Source organism: Balaenoptera ricei, chromosome 2 (genome assembly GCF_028023285.1).
Source record: "Balaenoptera ricei isolate mBalRic1 chromosome 2, mBalRic1.hap2, whole genome shotgun sequence".
Classification (NCBI taxonomy): domain Eukaryota; kingdom Metazoa; phylum Chordata; class Mammalia; order Artiodactyla; family Balaenopteridae; genus Balaenoptera; species Balaenoptera ricei.
The window spans coordinates 111,601,969-111,623,973 of record NC_082640.1 but is presented as its reverse complement, the minus strand read 5'-3'; the positions used below and the strand labels follow the sequence as shown (position 1 = coordinate 111,623,973).

Sequence of the window (22,005 nt, the reverse complement as noted above, 5' to 3'; positions counted from 1 at the left end):
ATGTTCATTGCAGGACTATTTACAATAGCCAGGAGATGGAAGCAACCAAAGTGTCCATCGACAGATGAATGGATAAAGAAGATGTGGCACATATATACAATGGAATATTACTCAGCCATAAAAAGAAACGAAATTGAGTTATTTGTAGTGAGGCGGTTGGACCTAGAGACTGTCATACAGAGTGAAGTAAGTCAGAAAGAGAAAAACAAATACCGTATGCTAAGGCATATATATGGAATCTAAAAAAAAAAAAAATGTACTGATGAACCTAGTTGCAGGGCAGGAATAAAGAGGTAGACAGAGAGAATGGATTCTAGGACACGGGGTGGGAGGGCGAAGCTGGGGCGAAGTGAGAGTAGCATCGACATATATACACTAGTGAATGTAAAATAGTTGGCTGGTGGGAGCAGCTGCATAGCACAGGGAGATCGGCTAGGTGCTTTGCGATGACCTAAGGGGTAGGATAGGGAGGATGAGGGAGGCTCAAGAGGGAGGGGATATGGGAACGTGTGTATGCATATGGCTGATTCGCTTTGTTGTGCAACAGAAACTAACACAGTATTGTGAAGCAATTATACTCCAATAAAGATCTATTAAAAAAAAAAAAAAGATGGAGGCAGAGAAGAGACTGGCAAAAACAAAGAAACTATTGCTAATAGCAAGCGCGTTTGTGGAACATTTTAACAGAAGTTAATGAAGACATTTAAAATATTAAGAATTGGCACAAAGACTGAGATTGCTCTGTAATCAGTGATAAGAAATCGAGACAACGAAGTAAGAACCTGGCAAGGAGCAAGAACATTCCAAGAGACATAAAAGATGACAAAACAAATGCCAGAAGAACAGAAATCCAACCAGACACACTGCCTAAGGGTTTTCATCTGTTCCATAGAGAGAAGTGGAAATTAGTACCAAAACTTTCTCCGCATAGTATGTGGTTATGTGTAATAGTAATTTGCATATAATTATCATTAGTCTATGGGCTTGAGTCTTAAGTTTAATAACTCCTCATGGTATGGTTATAGATAATTTATGTTAAAATATTAGAGGCGTAAAAAGGAAATTATGTGTAATTATGCTTTTAATGAATTACCTTAATCAAAACAAAACGAAATTATAAAAATATTGAAACTACCCTGCAAAACCCAAGACACACAGAACGTGCCCTCCTTTAAATAGTAGGTAAAAGACATACATGTATCTAATAATCACATCGTACACCTTAAATCTACATATATGTCAATAATATCTCAAAAAAGCTGGAAAAATAAATTTTAAAATTAAAGAGCCATGGAATCTTCTCTAAAAATCTTTAAGAAATAAATCTGACTAGGATATCCTTTTATTTCTCTGAGAATGCTGGCTGCTCTCTTAGGGATATAGGCAGGAATATAAGTGGGTAAATTATGGGGCAAGGAAGGAGGGAAGAGGGTCTAGATAGAAGTAAAGTGACTTCTGACTTTTGCCTGGTCCCCCTTCCAATAAAAGATTAATGGTACCCAATGACCCAATAGTCCATTGATCTGCCATTGTTCCCATTACCCTCAGGAAATGGTGACTGACAGGGATGCAGAAGAGAGAAGTAAAACAAGTTGAACTGAAGGCAGCTTCTTTCCACAAGCAACGAGGCTCTTATCTCCTTTTTGTCACTATTTCTGATTGTGCTACTGGCTGTGGATCTCAAAGTCTAGCCAATTCCCTGATCTCACCATAGCCTGACGACCAGGGTCTAACCAGTTTATGTGCTTTCTAGGACAGTTTGGAGTTTGGGGATGAGGGGTATTACTTTGTCCTCTTACACACTGGAGCGAGGGAAAGAAAGAAACAGAAAAAGAGAAAAAAGAGACTAGGAGGAAAAAGAGGGCTGCGTCCGGGGTCATCCCAGCTTTTCAGGTTCACATTGCCCGTCCAGGCCTGGTTGAGCCCTGGTAAATGTATGACCAGCGTCTTGATGGTTGCCGGCACCTCGCGGAGTCCTCACACCAAAACAGGCAGCCCTGCCTAGCTCAGGCAGGACGCGGATGCCGAGAGCTGTTAGGCACAATACGGCCGCCAGAGGGCGTGAGCGCCTCAAGTCCACGCGCGACGGCGTCGACCCAACCAGGAAGGAAAGGTGGTCGGCCTCCGAGAGGTGGTGGGCCCCGCCTCAGCCGCGAGCTGCCGGCCTCCGCGCACTGCGCGCCCGCCCTTCCATTCTCATCCGCAGAGGGCCCCACCCCGATCTGTGCTTGCAGGGTGACCTCGACGCCCGGGCGGAGTCCGAGGGCGTTCTCAGCTCCGCTCGCTCCTCGCCGCCCCAAACTCGCTCCGAGCCGGAGGCCTGTGGGGAGGCGCCGGCCGGGTTTTCCGAGGGGGACGCCCAGAGGGCCAGGCCCGGGGTCAGCCCGCAGGCAGGCGCCGCGCTCCAGCATCCGGCCGCCTCGTAACAATGGCCCGAGGGGCTGCGGACGCTGTGGCGGGCGCGGAGGAGCAGGGGCGCCGGGGCGCTGGAAGCCCCGCCCCTCGGCCGGCTCCCTGACAACGCGGGCCCGACCGCGCAGCCTGCTCCCCGCCCCTCGGCGCCCCGCACCAGGCGGGGCCGGGGCTAGATCGCCGCCGCCGCCGCTGCTGCTGCAGCTGCAGCTGCTGCTCTGCAAAGAGGGGCCCGGGGCCGGGCTGGGGTGCCCTCCCTCCCACGTTCTCCCGCCGCTATGAGCCAGGGAAGTCCGGGGGACTGGGCCCCCCTCTATCCCACCCCCGGACCCCCGGCGCCCCCCAACCCCTTCGTGCATGAGTTACAGCTCTCTCGCCTCCAGAGGGTTAAGGTAAGGTATGGGCGGGGGGCGTCGGAAGGACTCGCGGGGATAGAAAAAGGAGGCCTTTTGGAGCCTTGATACAGATGGGGATGGGGATCCGGAAAGGGGGTGGGTGAGAGGCTACGGGGCGGGAGTCAGGGGGTGCGCACGTGGGGGCGGCGGGGGGTGGTCGAGGAGTCCTGGAGAGGACGCGGGCTTGGGCGATAGACAAGCTGAAGGTGTGTGAGAACTGACTAGGTGAGGATGGAGGATTGCAGGGGACCCAGGGGTAGGGGAGGTGGAGGACGCTGGAGACTGCGGATTACATCCTGCGGAGGCCGATGGGCTAGGATGGAGGTGGAGGCCACAGATAGCGGGGGTGGTGGTGGGGGTGCAGGGGCGTGCTGAGCGCTTCTAGGAGGCTCTGACTTGGAAGAGGTTTCTGGGCCCGGAGCCTGAAACCCCGTGCTCTTCCAACGACCCCTCCTTTCCACTACCCACCCACACCCCCACGCACTGCAGCACCTCCCGCTGGGGTGGGGGGAGGGAGGTGGAGAAGGGGGTTGGCTACGGGAAGTGGAGGGCCGCACCGGCCTGGGGAGGCTGGGGAGTGGTATGAGAAGGGAGCATCCAAGGTTTCTGTTGCCTTCACCTCCCCTGAGGCCGGCTCCTGGGGCTCGGTTTGTTTACCTTCAGTCTCCCCAGGGCAGCCCATGGAGTCACCCTGGCTCCTGGCAACCCCTACCCTGTGGAGCAGGGCCGAGATCTTTTCTCGCCTTTTCCCCAGTACTGGGGAAGTGCTGCTGGGCAGAACTAGAGACTGGCCTGGGTCTGAAAAGTAGACCTCTCTGTGTTTTCCAACCCTCTGCCTCCCAGACCCGAAGTGGAAAGAACTATGCACCTGGTTTCTGTTAGACGTAGGAGCTATTTATGGAAGGGGGTTGGGGGAGGAGGAACTATCTCTAGCCTACTCTACATCAGGCACAGTGCTGGGCGCTTTCACACTAGTTATCCCTGAATCCTCTTAACAGTCTTTCAGTTTTGTTGGTGTGATGGGGACCAGCAGAAAGACAGGAAAGTGAGGCCCCTGATCCCATGAATCTCTTATCCTCTTTCCCTCATTGGTGACTTCATCCCACCTTGGGTTCCAGTCCCATATCCTGGTCCCACACTACGTGTCTCCTGATATACAGGGGTGATGGCCCTCTGCTCCTGGGTCCATCCTTGTGGGAGAGGGGAAGCCTGGAGGGAGCATCTCAGCCCTGAAGTGGCCTCCTCTCCCACCCTCTGCAGTTCTGCCTCCTGGGGGCACTGCTGGCCCCCATCCGAGTGCTTCTGGCCTTTATCGTCCTCTTTCTCCTCTGGCCCTTTGCCTGGCTGCAAGTAGCTGGTCTTACTGAGGAGCAGCTTCAGGAGCCGATTACAGGATGGAGAAAGTAAGTGAGGAACCAGCCCCCAGAGACCCAGCTTCTCATTTCTCTTCCCTGCTATCCATTCTGCTCCCTCCTTAAGAAGAGGAGGAGGGAGGGTTCCGAAGCTCTCCCACCCAGCCTGGGTAGGTGAGATGAGTCAGCCAAGCTCAGTCCCTGGTACCCAGGACCTCAACTCTAAATTTTGCACCTTGATATGTCCCAAAGTAACCAGAGACTTTAGCCCCTTTGCCAGGTAATAGAGGGCAAAAGAAGGACACCTGCTTTCCTGGGTGTCTGAGCCTGGGGGGTGAGTGAAGGTCAGGATCGCTGTCGCCGCTGATGCCCAGCCTTGCCTTGCAGGACTGTGTGCCACAGCGGGGTGCTGGGCCTCAGCCGCCTGCTCTTTTTCCTGCTCGGTTTCCTCCGGATTCGAGTTCGGGGCCAGCGGGCCTCTCGCCTTCAAGCTCCCGTCCTGGTTGCTGCCCCTCACTCTACTTTCTTTGACCCCATTGTTCTGCTGCCCTGTGACCTGCCCAAGGTTGTGTCTCGAGCTGAGAACCTTTCTGTTCCTGTCATTGGAGGTGAGAGATTAAGAGGGGTGAAGAGGAGAGATGACCACTCTGGGCGAAAAAAGACAGGAATCAGAGACTCTGGAGAGAACTGGCCCCAAGGGGGGAGGGAGAAGTTAGAAGGGATATTGCCTGATGCTGGCAAATGAAATGCAAATTAACACCATTTGTGAAAGCAACCTCCTAGACTTTGAGCTCTGTGCTTAGAAGAGAGCAGGGAGCTCTGCTCAGTTCCCTAAAAGGGATAACACACCATGAAAGGAGGGTTCCCAGGGCAAAGAGATAACCAGGAAGCATCTCCGACTGTTGAGGAAGGGGAGGTTGCAGGTGTTACTACCCCTGGGGAAGAACCAAGTGACTCCTTGTATCCTCTCTGGACCCCAGCCCTTCTTCGCTTCAACCAAGCCATCCTAGTATCCAGGCATGACCCGGCTTCTCGGCGCAGGGTGGTGGAGGAGGTCCGAAGGCGGGCTACCTCAGGAGGCAAGTGGCCCCAGGTGGGTAAAAGGGTCTTCAGACCTCCTCGCCTTTTATGTGCTCCTGAAGAGGCTTCTTTTTCCTCTAGTCCCCTTCCACCCACCTCATTCTGGTCTCTTGATTGTTTTTTTTTTTTTTTTACCCAGGTACTATTCTTTCCTGAGGGCACCTGTTCCAACAAGAAGGCTTTGCTTAAATTCAAACCAGGTGAATAAAACAGCAGTGGATGGTAGGGCTGTAGGACAAAGGAGCCCAGGATTTGGAGAGGGACTCTGGAATAACCCAAGAAGTGGAGGGGTGGGGGAGGGAGGAAGACGGAGCCTCCCAGCTGACACTGAAGAGTCTCCACGAGTCGGAGAAAATTATAAATGAAATGGAGCAAGGCCAGATCTCATTGTAGAGCTGAGCCAGATGCCTATACTTCATGCCCTCTAGCTACCTCCAGTCTCTAACCTCTGCCTGGGGGGTGGGGGTGGAAACGGGATTTAGGAGCCTTCATCGCAGGGGTGCCTGTGCAGCCTGTCCTCATCCGCTACCCCAACAGTCTGGTGAGTCTTAGTTCGAGAGTGGGGAGGGGGAGCACAAGTCCACCCGGGATGGGAATCAGTGAAAACCGCTTGTGCCACCACGGGATGTGCATGTGGGGTGGGTCAGGGTCAGGGCCTCTGCTCCAAAAGGATTGGCCAGTTCCGGGGAAGAAAAGTCATGCCTTTCTCCCCTCCCCTCTGCTTCCCACATAGGATACCACCAGCTGGGCATGGAGGGGCCCTGGAGTGTGAGTAGTGGTGTTCCTGGGGTGAGGGTGGGAAGTGGGGTCCCACAGAATTCCTGGTGCATCTTCCACCTTCCAGACAAGGTGAATAGCCCTTCTTCGTCCTGGGACTGAGAGAACTCTCAAAAAGGGGATGCCCCTGTCCCTCTGTTTTGTTCCGATCTTCTGCTATAATCTGGAAGTGCCTTTAAGCTGTCCCACCTAATCATTCCTGCTGTAATCATAGTGACTTTTGACTTACTTTCCTAGCTTTTCTCGCTCGGTGGTCCACACCACCCGGCTTGCCTCTTTTCCTCTGCCGGTTACTCAGACCCCCTCGCCTGCACTTCTTTCCCTGGCCTAGACCTGCAGTGTTCTCTCTCTTATCCTGCCGCCTTTCTGGCCCCTCTGCCTCCCGGCTGTATACTCTTCCAGCTGACCGTATGGCTAATAGTTTATTTTTGTATCGGTGGACAGTACTTTGCCACTCCCATCCTTGGGGTGCGGGGAGCCCATAGTTAGAGATTGCTGAGCCTCTGAGGTCTCTTTTTTCATAGACTCAAAGTCCTCTGGCTCACAGCCTCTCAGCCCTGCAGCATCGTGGATGTGGAGGTATGACCCCCGTGGGCTGGGTGGGAGAGTGGGCATCTACTGACCCCGGAAGCTTTGGGGGAAGAGGGTAGAAGTGGTCACCCCTAGCTTTGAGGTCCTGGTGAGAGGTCTCTGTGTGTGTGTTTCAGTTCCTCCCTGTGTACCGCCCCAGCCCGGAGGAGAGCAGGGACCCCACCCTCTATGCCAACAACGTCCAGAGGGTTATGGCACAGTAAGTATCCCACAGGGTATTTCCTAGAACAGATATACAGGGCAGAGGAACCACAGGATGGGGAGGAGGGCTGGGGTTTTGAGGCACACATGGGGGGAGGGGAACGGCTAGGGCAGGGGGAAGGGCTATTGGACCGCTGAGGTGGGGTAGGGGAGAGTGAAAGGGGCCTGATCTCTCCATAGTCGGCAGGCCAGAATCAGTAATGAACCCTCAGATGAGTATTCTGCCTCATTTCCCCTGCTTTCCATCCCTCTTCATCCTGTAGGGCCCTGGGCATTCCAGCCACCGAGTGTGAGTTTGTAGGGAGCTTGCCGGTGATTGTGGTGGGCCGGCTGAAGGTGGCATTGGAGCCGCAGCTGTGGGAACTGGGAAGGGTGCTTCGGAAGGCTGGGTAAGTGACCTTGAAGGTGAGGGTATGGGCAAGAGAAAAAAAGGAGAAAAAGGAGAATGAGTAGGAGGAAGAAAAGAGTCTTTAAAAAGAAAAAAAAAAAAAAGTGGGAAGACAGAGGAATTTTTTAAAAGATAATGGGGTAAAAGGAAGGAGGAAAAAAGAAAGATACGTAATAACCCCAGTGACAAAAGTAGGAATGGCTCTCCAGGGACTGAGTCAGAGTACATCTTAGAAAAACACCACATATACCCGTGCTGAGGCCAGGGTCCTGCTGGGTGATGTGTCCAGAAGGAAACTGAGTCAGCTCTGCACCTTCAATAATTCCCTTGTAGGCTGTCCCCTGGCTGTGTGGACACTGAGGCAGAGCCAGGCCGGAGTCGAATGATCAGCCAGGAAGAGTTTGCCAGGCAGCTACAGCTCTCTGACCCCCAGATGGTGGCTGGTGCCTTTAGCTACTTCCAGCAGGTAAAGGGGCTGGGATGCTCAAGATTTAAGTACACTGTCCGAGGAGCCGTGTGGATGGCCCATTTGGAGTCTGGGCTGGATGCTCTAGCAGCTATTGTTAGATGGACATCTTCTGAGGTCTGCTGGGAGATTCATTTTTTATATAGAGAGTGTCCAGTGCATTGAACAGCAATGTTTTACTCATTGCAGGGAAGAACAATGGAGAAATGATGGTCAATGAGGTCCATAAATTTCTGAGGCATTTTAGAGATCGGCAGAGATGGGGATCATATGACCTTGTGGGGCACTGGGGGAGGGTTAGGTGGGAAGGTGACATACAGAGGAGACAACATTGGACAGGTTAGACAGTTAAGGGTTTGAGACCCAGAAGTATCTGTAATACTTGGGCAGATTTTTTAAAAATATCCCAGAGCTTCTCTGGGGGATTCCTGAACTTTCTCAAGAATCTTGGTGAGCTGTATATTTCCTGGGATTTAACCAGGTTGTCTTGTCGAATTATAGTAACCCCAGAAGGTTCATAATGTTTATGAACAACTCCCAGTGGTCCCAAGGAGTTCTTTTTGACCTAAGATGCAGACCATGGTTCTCAACATCCTCTCAGGGAACAGGGAGGGATCCAGGTGTGCTGATTCCTTGGACTGGGGCAGACAGTCCCTGAAAGGAGCTTCCCATCATAGCCTGTAGCAGAACAGAACCAAAACCCGGGTGCCCCAGTCCCACATAGATCTGACACAGCAGGTATCCTCAGGGAGTTTTTTGGTAAGAAATTATGCCAGTGGCCCCCTTTTAGTTTGTTGGACCCGTTCTCCCACATAGGCCATGTCAAAAGAGAACCAGTTTTTCCAGCTTGGGGTCCAGAATGCCCTGATAGTATATCAGAAACTTGATGGTAACTTCAGCATACCTGAGGGATTCCATCGTTCCTAGGAGATCCCTTTATAGGAGAGCTTTGTCACCAGGCAAACCCATGCCCCGAGAGAACTGTCCGAGATCCCGGAGAGTTCAGGGCTCACGGTTCTGAGGGAAGTGGACACAGGGGTCACCCCCAGGCCTGACGAGAAGAGGGAGGAGCTGAGATCCAGAGCAGGAAGGAGGACATGGGGTTGGTCCCTGCATCGCCCTGGTTTCTCTTCCACCCTCCAGGATGCCAGGGGTTTGGTGGACTTCCGAGACGTGGCCCTTGCGTTGGCAGCTCTGGATGGGGGCAGGAGCCTGGAGGAGCTGACTCGCCTGGCCTTTGAGGTATCAGGACGTTGGGGTGGGAGGCACGTGGAGGCTGTGCTTCCCCCGCCCGGAGGCCTGTGTGGTGCGCTGTCTCCAGGTGCCTCCGGATGGTAGGCGCTCAGCGTCCCAGGGCCACACTGTCTGAACCGCAGAGCCCCAGCGTCTCTGCCGAGGCCTCGCAGGCGACGGGAAGAAGGCAGCAGCCGTGACGATTATATTCAGAAAGGGCCCAGGGGGGCAGGAGGCCTGGGCTCCACACTCTTGGAAGAGGAGAAGCCTATCAGACGGACGTGCGGGGCGACGGCACGAGGAGAGAGCTTGACTCGCGTCCCTTTTCCTCCCAGCTCTTTGCCGAGGAGAAAGAGGAGCAAGCCGAGGGGCCCGGCCGCCTCCTGTACAAAGACGGCTTCAGCACCATCCTGCACCTGCTGCTGGGCTCGCCCCACCCTGCCGCCAGGACTTTGCATGCCGAGCTGTGCCAGGCAGGAGCCCGCCAGGGCCTCTCCCTCTGTGAGTCATGGCCTCCCAGGCCCCGTGCGGGCACTGGGCTGGGAGGGAACAGGACCGGCAGCCAGCCTGGGGGAACAGGACTTCCGAGGGGCAAGGCTGGGAGGAACCAGCTGGGGAGGCAGAGGATGTCAACTCGGATTTGAGACGGTGAGGCTGAGATGAGAGGGAACAGGACGTACCAGTTCTGAGAAGAGAGTTGGGGACCTCTTCCTCTCCTCCTCAGGTCTTTACTTTCCCGTCTCGCTCTTGCCGTGCAGGTGAGTTTCAGGACTTCTCCGTTCACCACCCGCTCCACGGGAAGCTCTTCGGCACCTACCTGCGCCCCTCCCAGGCACCAAACGCCTCCTCCCCAGCCAGCGCCCCTGCTCTGGCCAACGGGGCCGCGCAGGCCCCCAAGCAGAAGGGCGACTGAGCACCTCGACCTCTCCGGCTCGCACCCGCCCCCAGACTCAGAGCAGCGCCAGAGGCCACCCCTGGGCCTCAAGCCCGTCTCTGTCCTGCTTGACTTTTGGTTATCGTTGTTGGTTTTTTTAAGTTGGTTTTCATTTTTTGTTCGTTTGGTCTTATTTTGTAAGAAACTATTTTATATATAAATATATATCTATATCTATTTAAAAAAAACGAAGCTCAGTCACATTGGCGGTATCACTAACTGGGAAGGAAAGGGACTAATGGTTGCAGGCCGCCCACGGGAAGATTGTGAAGGTTCTCAAGGTCAGTCCTCTTGGCCACAGCCGGATGAGTCCTCGTCTCTTCCAGACGGATGGAGCATGCAAGTCTCGTATCCTCCCTCCTGTTGTCATACCCTCTAACAGGCCTCCTTGCGAACCTCTTTTCAGCTTATTCCCTCTTGTTCTGTCCTCATTAGAGGTTAAAAAATAGCTGATTACCATTCCATATTTAATAATCCTACTGAGATTGGTTTCCACCCACCATAGTAGGGACAGAGGCCTGTGTTAGGAACTAACCGTCCTGCCTGCAGCCCAGGGGGTTTCTGCCACAGGATGAATTGGGGACATATAAGTCCCTTCTGTCCAGCTGCTTTTCAAGGAAGAAGAAAAGGCCCCCCTAAAGAAGGTGCTGTGTCTAGGCACAATTATGGAAATTAGTTAGATTTAGAAAATAGATATCTATCCCAGAAATCTGACGGATTAAAAAGAAGTGCTTTTCCATCCATGGACTTTTAAAGAGAAACAGATACTGGTAGGATATCCAAAGAAGCCCTCCCAACACCACATCCAGGCTTCTGATGAGGGAGGAATAAAGTAATCATGGGGGACCCTCAGTGCCAGGGCTTATCAGGGGGCCTAGATGAGGCTGGAAAGTCACCTGGGTCCATCAAATCTGAGGCCGCCCTCACCTTTTTTCTTTTCAGCATCTTACCCGATCTAGATCAAAGACGTGATACAAAGGGGCACACTGAAAAGCATTTTCCAACAACAAAATCTTTATTTTATTTTTTTCCCATACAACTTCCAAACGTACTTCCCCCAACCTCTCACCAAGGGGACCCCCTCTAGCCTAGCTAGTGTGACCCCCTTTCCCACGCTTGCCACTTTTGCAGAACAACAAAACAACTTAGGGCTGAGAACGAACTGTTGGTGTGCCGCCAGGGTGAGATCTACTCTGGGCCCCCCACCTGCAGGGATTGGCAGGTGGGACAGGATGGTCCCACTGCCCGCTACTGGGTACGACGTCGTTTCTTCCTCCTGCCTGTGAGGAAACTATCATGCCTTCTTTTACGAGGCTTTGAGGCCCGAACCGCTCCCAGAGGCAGGGGTTTCTTCCCAGGTGCCCCAAGTTCAGCTCCCTGGAAGGGCCTCTTTTCAGCAGGGGCTGGGCCTCCAACTAGAGCTGGCTTCCCAGACTTGGCAACAGGATACGGAGGCTGGCTGAGGCCTCTTGCCTCAGGAACGAGGGAGTGGGTTGCTCTCTGGGTCCCGTGACCCCCTGAGGAGAACAGGCCTGAGGCAGGGCGAAAACTGAGGGGAGGCCCCCTTGGTGAGAGGCTAAGTTTAGAGGCCAAGAGGTGGGCCAAGTTGGAGAGTTCCTCCTCCTCCTCCTCCTCCTCCTCCTCCTTGCCTTTGGCCCCATCTGCTGAGCTGCATGTTTCTTTGACAGGAGAGGCTTCTCTCAGAACTAGTCTAGGGGAAGTGCTTCTAAGGCCCTGGAGAGGAGCTGCTGATTTGGGTGTCCCGTGTGCATAAGACTCTGGGTCCCCTGGTAAGGGAGCAAGGTCTTTAGGCGCAGAGAAATCAGTATCCTCCCTGCCTTCTCCTTGGGGGTCATAAGAATTAAAACTTAGTGGGCAGGTATCCTTACTGACCCTTAGCTGGAGGCCACCGGCATCCCTAACATCTAGTATGTTGACCTGTTCTGTGGCTTCCACCAGGGGAGAAATGGAATTGCCTCTGCTCCCTGCCTCTGGGCTGGCCTCAGGGAAGGAGGAGGTATCCTGGGTCCCCAGGATAAGGATGTTGCCTTGACTTGCAGGCAGGAGGGTTTCTTCAGAAGCCCCCAGTGCAGAGGCACCAATTCTGCTTTCTAGCAACGGGGGGCAAACTTCAACCCACAGATGCTTGGGATCCCGTAGAGTCTCAGGGCTCTGCTCTCTATTTTCTTTAAGGCTTGAGGCCGGACTGTTGGCCCTCAGAGGTCCTGACAAGCTGCAGTAGTTTCTCTTTTCTAGGGCCGCTGTGGCATCTGTGCCTCCACAGCTAACTATGCTGCTTCCCACATCCCCAGGTGCTGTGCTTTCTCCGGGACCCAGAGAAATGTTGCTTCTGGAGCCCAATGCCTGGCCGCCCTGCTGGTGCTCAGTTACACATTCCCAATCATGGAAGTTCTCTATGACCTCCGCGATCTGTAAGGGCAACTCCAAGCCAAAGGCATCCATCTCAATGCTGAGCCAAACTCCCGGACTGAGGGAGGCCCCGTCCCCGTCCCTATCCCCAGCCGCTCTAGGGGAAGGGTTCTGGTCGTAACTCTGAACCGTGGGAGGACCTCTGTCATCTCCCCACATGGCCCCTGAAGAGCCTTCCTGGGGCACTGCTAATGGCTCCGTCTCCTGAGGAGCCACTCCAAGACCCCCCATCTGTTGTTCAGTCTGCACCCCCAGGGCCTGCTTTTCTGACCCCTGTCCTTGCAGAGGGGCCAGCTCTGCAAGTCCAGCATCCAAACTGGGAACTATCTCGAGCTGGGGGCCTTCCTGCCAGCAAAGGGGCAGAGCCTCGGAGGTCCTATCACCCACCAGGGAGCACCCAGGGGACTCAGCGCCTCCCAGGTGGTCATCCTGAAGTGGGGCTATCTGGTTTGTAACCTTCCCAGACCCTCTTCTCTCTATACCCAAGGGCCCTTGAGTTCCCCGTGGAGCTGCAAGTTCTAGCTGCAGGTCCCAGCCACTGGGGGATGGCAGAGTGTTCTCATCCCTGCACATCCCCCTCAGGCCATCTAAGTCCTGCTCCTGCCCACCAGGCACTTCTCTTGCCCACTTGCCCGGAGAAGCAGACTTTCCAAGGCGGACGGTGCCCCCAGCCACCCAAAGCCCAGGTGAGGGCTGAAGCCGTCCACCCCCATCTTCATCCTCATCAGAAACAGAAGGACTTGAGTCCAATAGAGCTCCACTGCAACTTGGAGGTAGCTCTGCATCCTCCTCCTCTTCCAAGGCCAGGAGTCGCTTCTGGACCAGCTAGAAGGAGAATGGACAAATATTGTTCTATATGTGGTTGTGAGAAGGGGTGGCGGGCTGGGTGTTGAGGAGATGGTACTTGGGCAGGGCAGGGAACGCAAGCAAGTGGCTTAAGTAACGGCATCAAAGCCAGATAACCACAGCTCTTTTTTTCCACCTTCTTGGGTCTTATTCCCACGCTTTGAGCCTTTACACTTCCCGTTTCCACGGTCCCTTGCCTACTTGTTCTGCACCCAAAGCTGACTGCTGAAGCTGTTTGTCTCTAGGTGCCATACCATCCAAGACAGTGTAGGGTTAGGTAAAGCCATGGGAGCCTCTCATTCTGATATTCTCTACCTCCCAGGTTTACCTGGACAAGACCGAGGCCTTCTTCTTGTTCCAGCTCCTCAGTTAAGGCCAAGGGATCCCTCTGTTGTTCTGGGGACAGCAGATCTGCCAAAAATTGAGGGTGAATGACGGCCTCCACCTGGGGAAATGGAAGGAAAAGTGATGGGAGTTCTTGACAGGAGTTAACGGGAACCAAGAGGCTCTAGAGAAGCAGCTATGCACCCCCCCCTACTCACCACCCTCTCCCTGGGCTTTTAGAAAACACCAGCTACACACATCCACGTGTGTGCGCCCATGCACACATATTCCTCAGCATGGAAGACAGTCGAGTCACCCACTGCCTCGGGCAGAACCCTAGATCTTTTGATTCCCTGGAGTTCCCACCCCAGGATCTGCTAGAAACCAGACACCCAGGGCCAGCCCACCTTGGAGACAAAGGCCTCCTGAGAACACAGCTCATTGATGTAACTCAGGAGACCCGCATCTGGATACATCCCTTCCTCCTGCCTCTGCTGCTCTTCCTCTTCCTGTTTTCCATCCGAGTCCTCAGTGGCCAAGTGGCTCGCCACCAGCCCTTCCATGATGTCGGTGTACTCCTTCACCGCCTCCGGTGGGATCTCCTTGGGGGCCTCAGGAGCCGGAGGCCTCCGGGTCTTGTGCTGCCGCCGGCGGGGCACCCGTGCCTTGGAGGCTGCCTTCTTGGGAATGTACACTGAGGGGTGAAGCAGAAAGGAGAAATGGGAAGCGGCACCAAGGCCTCGGCTTCTGCCTCTCGCCCCCATTTGTAACGGCAACCTGGGCACGTGGAGACGGTTCCAGACTGGAGCAGGCCGACCTGACACAGTACCAGCCAGGGGAGGATATTTAGGAGCTGGAGGGTCTGAGAGAGAATCTGGATGAGGAATCTCAGAACCCCTGAAACTCCAAAGAGCCCCCTGATCCAGCCCCCATTTCTCAGGCAGATGAGGTATCATGTGCCTCAATTACAGTCTCTGAGAGAGAGTAGTTGGTTTACTTAGCCAAGATCAATACCTAGTTTGGGACAAAGGGAACCTGAGAACTCAGCCTCCTATGTATGTCCTGTTTGGAACATCAAATGCCCCTGCCTGGAGGGAAACTGGTGGAAGCACAGGCAATGCCTCCCCTGATTCGTGACTGGTTTCTGCACACCTCCCTTGGAGCTCCTGGCCCACGGCTCCTGTTGGAATTGGGCGGCCTTACCTGCCTGCTGGCAAACCTCGGGGGCTGGGGGCCCTGGAGGATCAAGCTTCAGAGGGGCTGCAGGAGGCACGCCCTGGGACCCATTCATCAGCTGTGTGTTCTGAACCTGCATCTCCTCCGCGGCCTCAAACTCCATGAACCTGCAGAGGGTGCAGAGGGTGCAGAAGACCCAGGCAGTGCTGAGAAGACCAAGATCCATTCGAAACCCAGACACAAGACCCCAGGGTATCTGCTCACAGAAGGCCGAATAACAGTTCTAGGGAAACCTCACAAGGTCTCCACATAGCCCCCCTACCTGCAGTCGTCACTTAGGAAGCTTATTAAGAAAACAACCTAGAGCTTGTAAGCTTCACAGGACAGAGCCATGGCTTTTTCATATGCTATCTCACCCAGCATCGGTGAGGGTATACAGCAGCGATTAATACAGGTTTGTTGAATTCAGTCAGGCCTATGCCACAACCTGGCAAGATCCCACACGTGGGCCACTCCTCAAGGCCTCCTCTGCCCCTGCCTACAACCATAAAGAATGCCTGAAATCCCAAAGCAGGGCCTGGGTTGCAATTTAAGGCAGTTCCCACCAGGAAGCAGCGCTGAGAGCCAGGAGTCCTGATGCTGGGACTGGGGTCCTGGAAGGGTAAATCTAGGAGGTCTGGGTCCAGAAGATTTGGGGGAGAAAGTTATAGTTAAGCTTGGAGGAAAGGGTTCATTTTCCTGAGTTACTTTTTTAACTGGGGAGATTATCATGGAGAAATGGGGGATATGAGCCAGAAGACCACTCTGGGCATCTAGGATTGCCCTGACAAACCTCTTCAAGAACCAGCCCCTCCCTAAGATGACGGGCTAAACTATTTCCAGAGGAGTGGTGGCCCCAAGGTCTGCATCAGTAGTCACTTGCCACCCGGTCAGCGAGACAGGAAAGAACCTGCCTAGTAGGGCTTACCTCCTCATTGCTAGGTTCCCTTCAGCATGGACTTTTTACAACAGCCGGGCTCCAATCCCATCCTAAGAGCTTCAATATCAAGGCCCCTATACAACTCAAGATCTGGAGAAGGGAGAGCTTCCAAGAGGAGATAGGATAGAAAAGCCCAAGAGTCAAGATGGTGGAAGAAGCAGCGAGGATCCAGGAGACCCTATGCTAGTCTACACCTCTCCTCCAGCATCCCTTATAGTAACCACCCACAGCCCAGACCCAAGCCTCTCTTACCTGCTCCCACCCCTCAGCCCCGCAGCCCCCCTCGGGAGGATGAGGGTTGGTGGGACTCACTTTTCTGCCATCTCATAAAAGATCATCCGGTCAAAGTTGCTGGTACGCTCCCACTCCTGCACAGCCCTTGGCAGTCCCTCCTCCACGGTCATAGTGGGCTTCCGCCGGGCCAGGGAACGAAGCACTGGGCTAAAACCCCCATTGGGTCAGTCACAGTCTACAAGTGTACCCCCTCTCCCACCTGCCCTGACACCCACCTCAGTGCACACCCCCAGCCCCTCATCAGATCAAACATGCCCCACAGTCGCTGTCACATCCCACTGCTGATTAGATCCCAGACCCCCAATCTCACATCCATCCATTCACCACACTGGCCTTTCTTCCCACTGAAATTTACAAACCTCGCACAAAATCAGAGGGTTCATCTCCCCACCCATTAAAATCAACTACCTTGAATTCTCACAGTGCTGTCCTCAACAAAACACAAGGAAGAAAGCGCTCATGTTATTCAATTAATGGGATTCATTGTAAAGTAGGCTGAACCCTGCCCAATGGCTCTTACATTTTTAAAAAGGCACTCCCTAACCCAAATGAATCTAATTAAAGGCTGTGTGGTGTTTTTATTTGTTGGTTTTTAAGTGTTTTTTTGCCTCTGGGATACCCGTCACAGTCAAATATCAATACTCTTTGAGCTCTTTGTGATGCATTTTGCCTTTCTGACTTCCCATGAGTCCTCAATCATTATTGTGCCTAGAATCACCTGGGGAAGCTTGTTATAACCATGGATTCCAGCGCCCCGGAATCCCAGTTCTGAGCAGCTCACCAGCCTCCCGGGTGACTGTGGCAGAGGGTCTGGACTGCACTTTGGGGGAGACCCTGCCCAGAGCCCCTGAACATGGGGAGCAGAAATAGGCCAGGAGTTAGAAATTCAGCCTGCCAGCCTCCAAGAGAGAACCCAGAGCTGTCTGCAGAAAGCGGGAAGTCAGTACGGTGATCTACACCAAGGACTGTGGGGGAGCCTTTTGATTTATTCACTCCAGAGTCAGGACGGAAAGGGGGATTCCTTTAGGGGTTCAGCCACTGGAGGAACAACATGTACAGTTTTTTTTTTAAGTCCAGTAAGATGTGGCATGCGTTATATGGTGGTTTACACAAAATGCTGAGAGTACAGTGCAGTTGAGAGAGACAGCGGGTCTTGGTGGGAAGAAAATTCCCCAGATGGTCAATGACTTTGCTTTATAAACATAACAGCCCATGACCCTGGGCTCCCAGGTCAAGCATCCGCTCACACAGACATTTTGGCCTTTTGTGAGTTCTCCTCTTCTAGATTGCCTTTTTATAATAATAACAATAACAACAACAATAGCAGCTGCCATTTAATGAAGCATTCTCTGTGCCAGGCACTCTGCTGAGCACTTCACATACATTAACTCATTTCATCTTTTCAGCAACCCTCTGAGGTAGGGATAATCATCCCCTTTCTAGATGAGAAAACTGAGGGCAAAGATAGTAAATGCCAGGGCCCAGGATGACAAATCTAGTGAGTGGTGGGGCCTTGGTCCTTGACCACTAAGCAAGCTCTACCACCTCCCTATTTCAACTTGAATTCTCCTGAATAAAACAGGGGGCAGTGTGGGGAATTCTCTGGCAGTCCAGTGGTTAGGACTTGGAGCTTTCACTGCCGAGGGCCCGGGTTCGATCCCTGGTTGAGAAAATAAGATCCCGCAAGCCGCGAAGCGTGGCCAAAAAAGCAAAACCAAAAAAACATGGGGCAGTAGACAGGGTGGCACACAAGCTCCTCAGCCCAGCCGCACACCATCCCCCCCTCCCAGCGCTCCTCATCCTGGCCGGTTTGGACAGCTCAACTCCATGTCAAAAGGAAGTAAAATAGAACGGGAGGGCCCTGGCACTTGGTATCAGAGACCCAAGTTCCAATCACTGCTCTGAACTCCAGTCTCCTCATCCATAAATGAGGATGACCATAAAAATGCCTGCCTGAACTCACAGGGTTGTGAAGATCACTTGAGAGAAGACACCTGAAAGCTTGTTATCATCTGGCACGTGGGTAAAGAGGCTTGTTATCATTGTTGTCGTCGTCGTTATTATTTTCATTACCATAGCATCTCCAGCACCCTCATCACCTGCCCTCAGGTATTCCTAAATAGCCTAACCTCTTTTGTCCATCCCCAAATCCTCCTTATTTAAAAGCCTCTAGAATAATGAACCTCAGGTCTCTCCACTTACATAAGAAAGCAGGAAAGGGCCTCTGCATCAGGACTTTGGGATAAGTGCCTCCTTGCCAAGGCTTTGTAGCGCTGCCAGCATCGGAAATTCTCATAAACACCCTTGGAGGTATAAGAGAGGTCATCCAGTGAGGGCTTGGATCGGGCAGCCGCAGGACCTCCTTCCCCAGTTGCCCCATGCGGCCCTGGCGAAGCCTTTTCCGGGGGCTTGATGGGGGCCAGTTGGGCAGCTGGTAGTGGAGCCTGAGTAGGAAGGCCTGGGAGGCCCTCCTGGCTCACCCCAACTGCCTTCGTGGGCAGAAGGGTCTTCACATTAGAGGCTGTCAGGAATCCGGGGGCAGGACTCTCAGGGTCCCCACAGGGAGAGCCTGAGGCAGTCCAATTGAGGGCGGCCTGCGTAAGGATAAAGTTCTGAGTTTGGGAGGGCTCAGCTGGCCCTCCTTCTGTCTTGACTTTGACAATGACCTTGCCAGCTCCAGCTTCACTGGGGCCAGGGCCCGCGTCCCCTGTCACCAACAACGGGCTGGGGAAAGCAGAGAGCACCAGAGGGTTGCCTGGAGAGAGTGCTGAAGGCACAGGGGGCTGCGAGGGCGGCTCCCAGGGTAGTTGGTCTGGTGGGCCAGGAGCAGGCTGGGGGAAGGGAAGTGCAGTGAAAGGAGACAGGGCAGCGCCAGGTTTCATGGTCATGTCCGGTCCTGGCAATGGAGATGCTGCAGAGATAAAGAAAAAGAGGGGCTGGAGTAGGAGAAGAGGAGAGCAGAAGCTAGGTCATCTGAGTTCCACTCTAGTCCCTGAAGAATCAGAGCACTGATTCTCGACAGGTGAGGGAGGGGGGACATGTATAGTTTGCAAATGTCCCCCAAGTGTTTCTGATGTCCCTTACTCCCTGCTGAGAATTAGTGCGCTAGGGAAGCAAGCTGCAAGGACCCTTGGGCCCATGAGTTCATACCCCATAACACATGCCACCCAGCATACGGGTACATTCCAAACACCCTCACACCACCTGGATCCTGCTCCCAGCTGCTCTGTGGTCCCTGCCACCAGGCGCAGAAGCACTGTTCCCAGGAGGGGTGTGTGTGTGGATTAGATGTTTTGCTCCCAGAAATTTTGTTACATAACAGCCAGGAATGACTAGAGATAAGAGCCAGGAAATGGGTAAGGGGAAGGCGGTATGGGGAGGGAGGTTTCCAGAGCTTTAAGGAGATGCGGGACCTATTAAAACGTTATCTGTGATCCTTCTGCTTGGAACTCCTAATATCAGAAATTTAGGGCTTCCCTGGTGGCACAGTGGTTGAGAATCTGCCTGCCAATGGCAACTAGGCCCGTGAGCCACAACTACTGAGCCTGCGCGTCTGGAGCCTGTGCTCCGCAACAAGAGAGGCTGCGATAGTGAGAGGCCTGCGCATCGCGATGAAGAGTGGCCCCCGCTTGCCGCAACTAGAGAAAGCCCTCGCACAGAAACGAAGACCCAACACAGCCATAAGTTAATTAATTAATTAATTAATTAATTTAAAAAAAAAAAGAAATTTAGGGTCCACTTTTGAACAAGGCACTGACAATGAAGTCTGAAACACAGTTCAGAGGCTATGTGGACTCTAGTCAAAGAGACCAGGGATAAATACATAAAACGTGTACTTAATTAATTAGGACGTGTGTCTCCTAGGACTTTTAATAATAGTAATAGAAGATCATCTGCCTAATTTCATGCTACTCTCCTCCCCCTCTTATAAAGAATATTCCACTGGCAAACTAACAACATTCAGCTTCCGCTGCTTCCTGATCATGAAGGAGACATGGAACACGAGCGAACTCTTCACCTCAACCACAGAGCAGAGGGCCAGGAATACTCCCCGAAGTATGGAACACAGTGAAATGGGTCTGAAGGCCTGAGTTCCACAAAAGGTAGAAAGACACAGCATCTCAGGGAAGCCCCAGTTCTCATCCCTGCTGGAGTGACCCACTTCCCCTGGCCCTGGGAAAGCAAGGAAAACTGCTCCCTGAACTAGAACTAGCCTCGCTGGGGCTGGAAGGAGCCAAGAGGCTCTAAGCAGAGGCACTTACAGCACCTTCTGGTCTAGCTTCCGAGAGGACATTTCTCTACAGACTTGGCAACAGATGACCCCACTGAACAGTTTTCTAGCCAATGCTTCCACTCCCCCCCACCCAATAAGAGCGAGAGCAGCCCCAGCTCAGTTCTCAGGGCAAAATTCTAGAGCAGCCTCCAATTGCCTAAAGAAGACACCAGAACTTGGGTCTTCCCTTTCAAACCCCGTGTCCCTCGTACCACACACCCCTGCCCGTGCCACACAAACACATGTTGAAGGAATCCCTCTTCCAGAGAAGCAAGTTGCTAACTACCATCCCTTCTCTCTACTCAGCACTTTCCTCTTAGACACTTTGATCTGCCACCCAGGAGGCCCTCTTCCTTTCCCAACCCATAGTCTTAATGGCACAATCTCCTTCCCCAGCCTCCCCAAGTGTGATGCCTTTGATGGGGTCTAGTGTTCTCACATCCCTCTAGGTCAGCCCAGAGAGCTGGTCCCCACGTAAAATGTCAAGTTTTGAATCACCAAGGAGGAAGCAGGTAGCAGGGACCTTCCCCCCACCTGCAGACTCACCTCCATCTGAAGACATCCTCTCAGGTTTGGGCACTAACCGTGGCTGTCTGGAAGCCTCCAGAATGAGACAGTCAGGTCCAGGACCCAGAGAGTAACCTGGCTCCCCTAGATACACAGGATCCAAGGAAGGGAGGGTAAAGATCAGATCAAAACAGAACTAGAATCTAGGACTCAAGGCATTCTGCAGTGGGGGAGGGGAGGGGGAATATAGGGTGAGGTTAGGGAGATATTCCATGAAGGGCTCTGGTATGTAGGCAGTAACCAGGAATTCCTTCCAAACCAGAGTATGGCAACCCAATTGTTGTGTATCTCTTCAGGACAACTTGCAAATTCTTTCTCAGATTCCCAACTGCATAGTTTTACATCCCTGTTCCCTATACAATTCTTTACCAATATATCTAGTTTTGTGCCTTTCAATTACACCCAGTTCTGGTACCTGAATTCCTATTAATAGCAGGTTGTAGCGAACTCTTGACAATTCAATGTTGGCTGTATTTTCTAAACCAAATTGAGAGTACCTAGCCTGTATATTTAAGGATCAAGGGAACAGAATGCTTGAAATTAGGGTTGTCTCAGAAGATCAAGGGTGTTGAATTACTGTATGCATATCATTTCCTTGGAAAGCTGTCCTGCAGTTTCCAAATAAACCACTACCATCAGCTCTGCAGTCCACAGAAGGCTTAGCCTTACCCTTGGCTGTAAAGCCTCCCACTCTATCAAAAACTGCCATTCAGCCTAAAATTTCAAGACCAAAATGTCCTTCTTTTCGTCTGTTAAATTATTTTTGTTGTTTTAAATTTTTGTTAAATAATTTTAATTTTTTAAACGGGTAATAATACATCAGCACGGTTCAAAAGTCAAACTATGCAAAATGGCATACACAGCAAGTCTCCCTCCACTCCTTTCCTCTGGAACCGAGTTCTTTATCCCAGAGGAAACCAGATTTTTTCTGAATCCTTGCAGAGGTATTTTATGCAACTACAAGTAAACAGAAACTATACTCTTAAAAAAAAAAAAAAAAGCTTTCAGGTTTTTCTGTTAATAAAATTAATATATGTTACAATGTTTTTGCCGTTCTAAATAATACGGTAACGATCACCTTTCTAATGATATCTGGGTTCCAATTTTCATTTCTTTAAACTAGAGTCCTATAAGGAGAAATTGTACGTTCTTTTAAAAATTCGCAATACCTCTAGGAGGTGCATCTTATTATGCTATTATTAGCTACTCACCACTATTAAGAAAGAGCGTTGAATTTGTGGTAGAGACCTGAGTTTGAATCTTAGGTCGACGGCTAAAACATACTTG

The 22,005-nt window shown here is 52.4% G+C and overlaps 2 protein-coding genes across 3 annotated transcripts in view; one reads left to right on the top strand and one right to left on the bottom strand.

The window, feature by feature from the left end:
• Positions 1-9,994, top strand: part of LPCAT4 (lysophosphatidylcholine acyltransferase 4) — a 189,457-nt gene extending 179,463 nt beyond the window's left edge. The window contains exons 1-14 of one of the 2 annotated variants that reach the window (XM_059913717.1): positions 2,093-2,804; positions 4,068-4,210; positions 4,547-4,767; positions 5,140-5,252; positions 5,379-5,439; positions 5,722-5,780; positions 5,973-6,007; positions 6,541-6,595; positions 6,724-6,806; positions 7,072-7,197; positions 7,530-7,662; positions 8,806-8,904; positions 9,231-9,396; positions 9,654-9,994. In XM_059913717.1, the coding sequence (XP_059769700.1) occupies positions 2,691-2,804; positions 4,068-4,210; positions 4,547-4,767; positions 5,140-5,252; positions 5,379-5,439; positions 5,722-5,780; positions 5,973-6,007; positions 6,541-6,595; positions 6,724-6,806; positions 7,072-7,197; positions 7,530-7,662; positions 8,806-8,904; positions 9,231-9,396; positions 9,654-9,808 (1,563 nt within the window). In that variant the 5' untranslated portion in view covers positions 2,093-2,690 and the 3' untranslated portion in view covers positions 9,809-9,994. Of the gene's footprint in view, positions 1-2,092; positions 2,805-4,067; positions 4,211-4,546; positions 4,768-5,139; positions 5,253-5,378; positions 5,440-5,721; positions 5,781-5,972; positions 6,008-6,540; positions 6,596-6,723; positions 6,807-7,071; positions 7,198-7,529; positions 7,663-8,805; positions 8,905-9,230; positions 9,397-9,653 lie in introns of those variants that run through there. The other variant, XM_059913718.1, reaches the window with a different exon arrangement.
• Positions 9,995-11,064: 1,070 nt separating this feature from the next.
• NUTM1 (NUT midline carcinoma family member 1) lies at positions 11,065-20,728 on the bottom strand. The gene is made up of 7 exons (XM_059915602.1): positions 20,698-20,728; positions 18,081-18,789; positions 15,897-16,025; positions 14,633-14,772; positions 13,837-14,123; positions 13,434-13,550; positions 11,065-13,084 (listed from the first exon to the last, which is right to left on the bottom strand). Exons 1-7 carry the CDS (start codon positions 20,711-20,713, stop codon positions 11,078-11,080), a joined length of 3,405 nt encoding a protein of 1,134 aa, XP_059771585.1. The 5' UTR covers positions 20,714-20,728; the 3' UTR covers positions 11,065-11,077.
• Between the last annotated feature and the right edge of the window lie 1,277 nt (positions 20,729-22,005).

Excerpts from the sequence above, each read along its gene's own strand:
- NUTM1 (XM_059915602.1), bottom strand. Across the intron at positions 14,124-14,632 it reads CGAGGTTTGCCAGCAGGCAG|TGTACATTCCCAAGAAGGCA; the intron begins GTAAGGCCGCCC and ends TTCACCCCTCAG. Across the intron at positions 13,551-13,836 it reads AGGAGGCCTTTGTCTCCAAG|GTGGAGGCCGTCATTCACCC; the intron begins GTGGGCTGGCCC and ends CCATTTCCCCAG.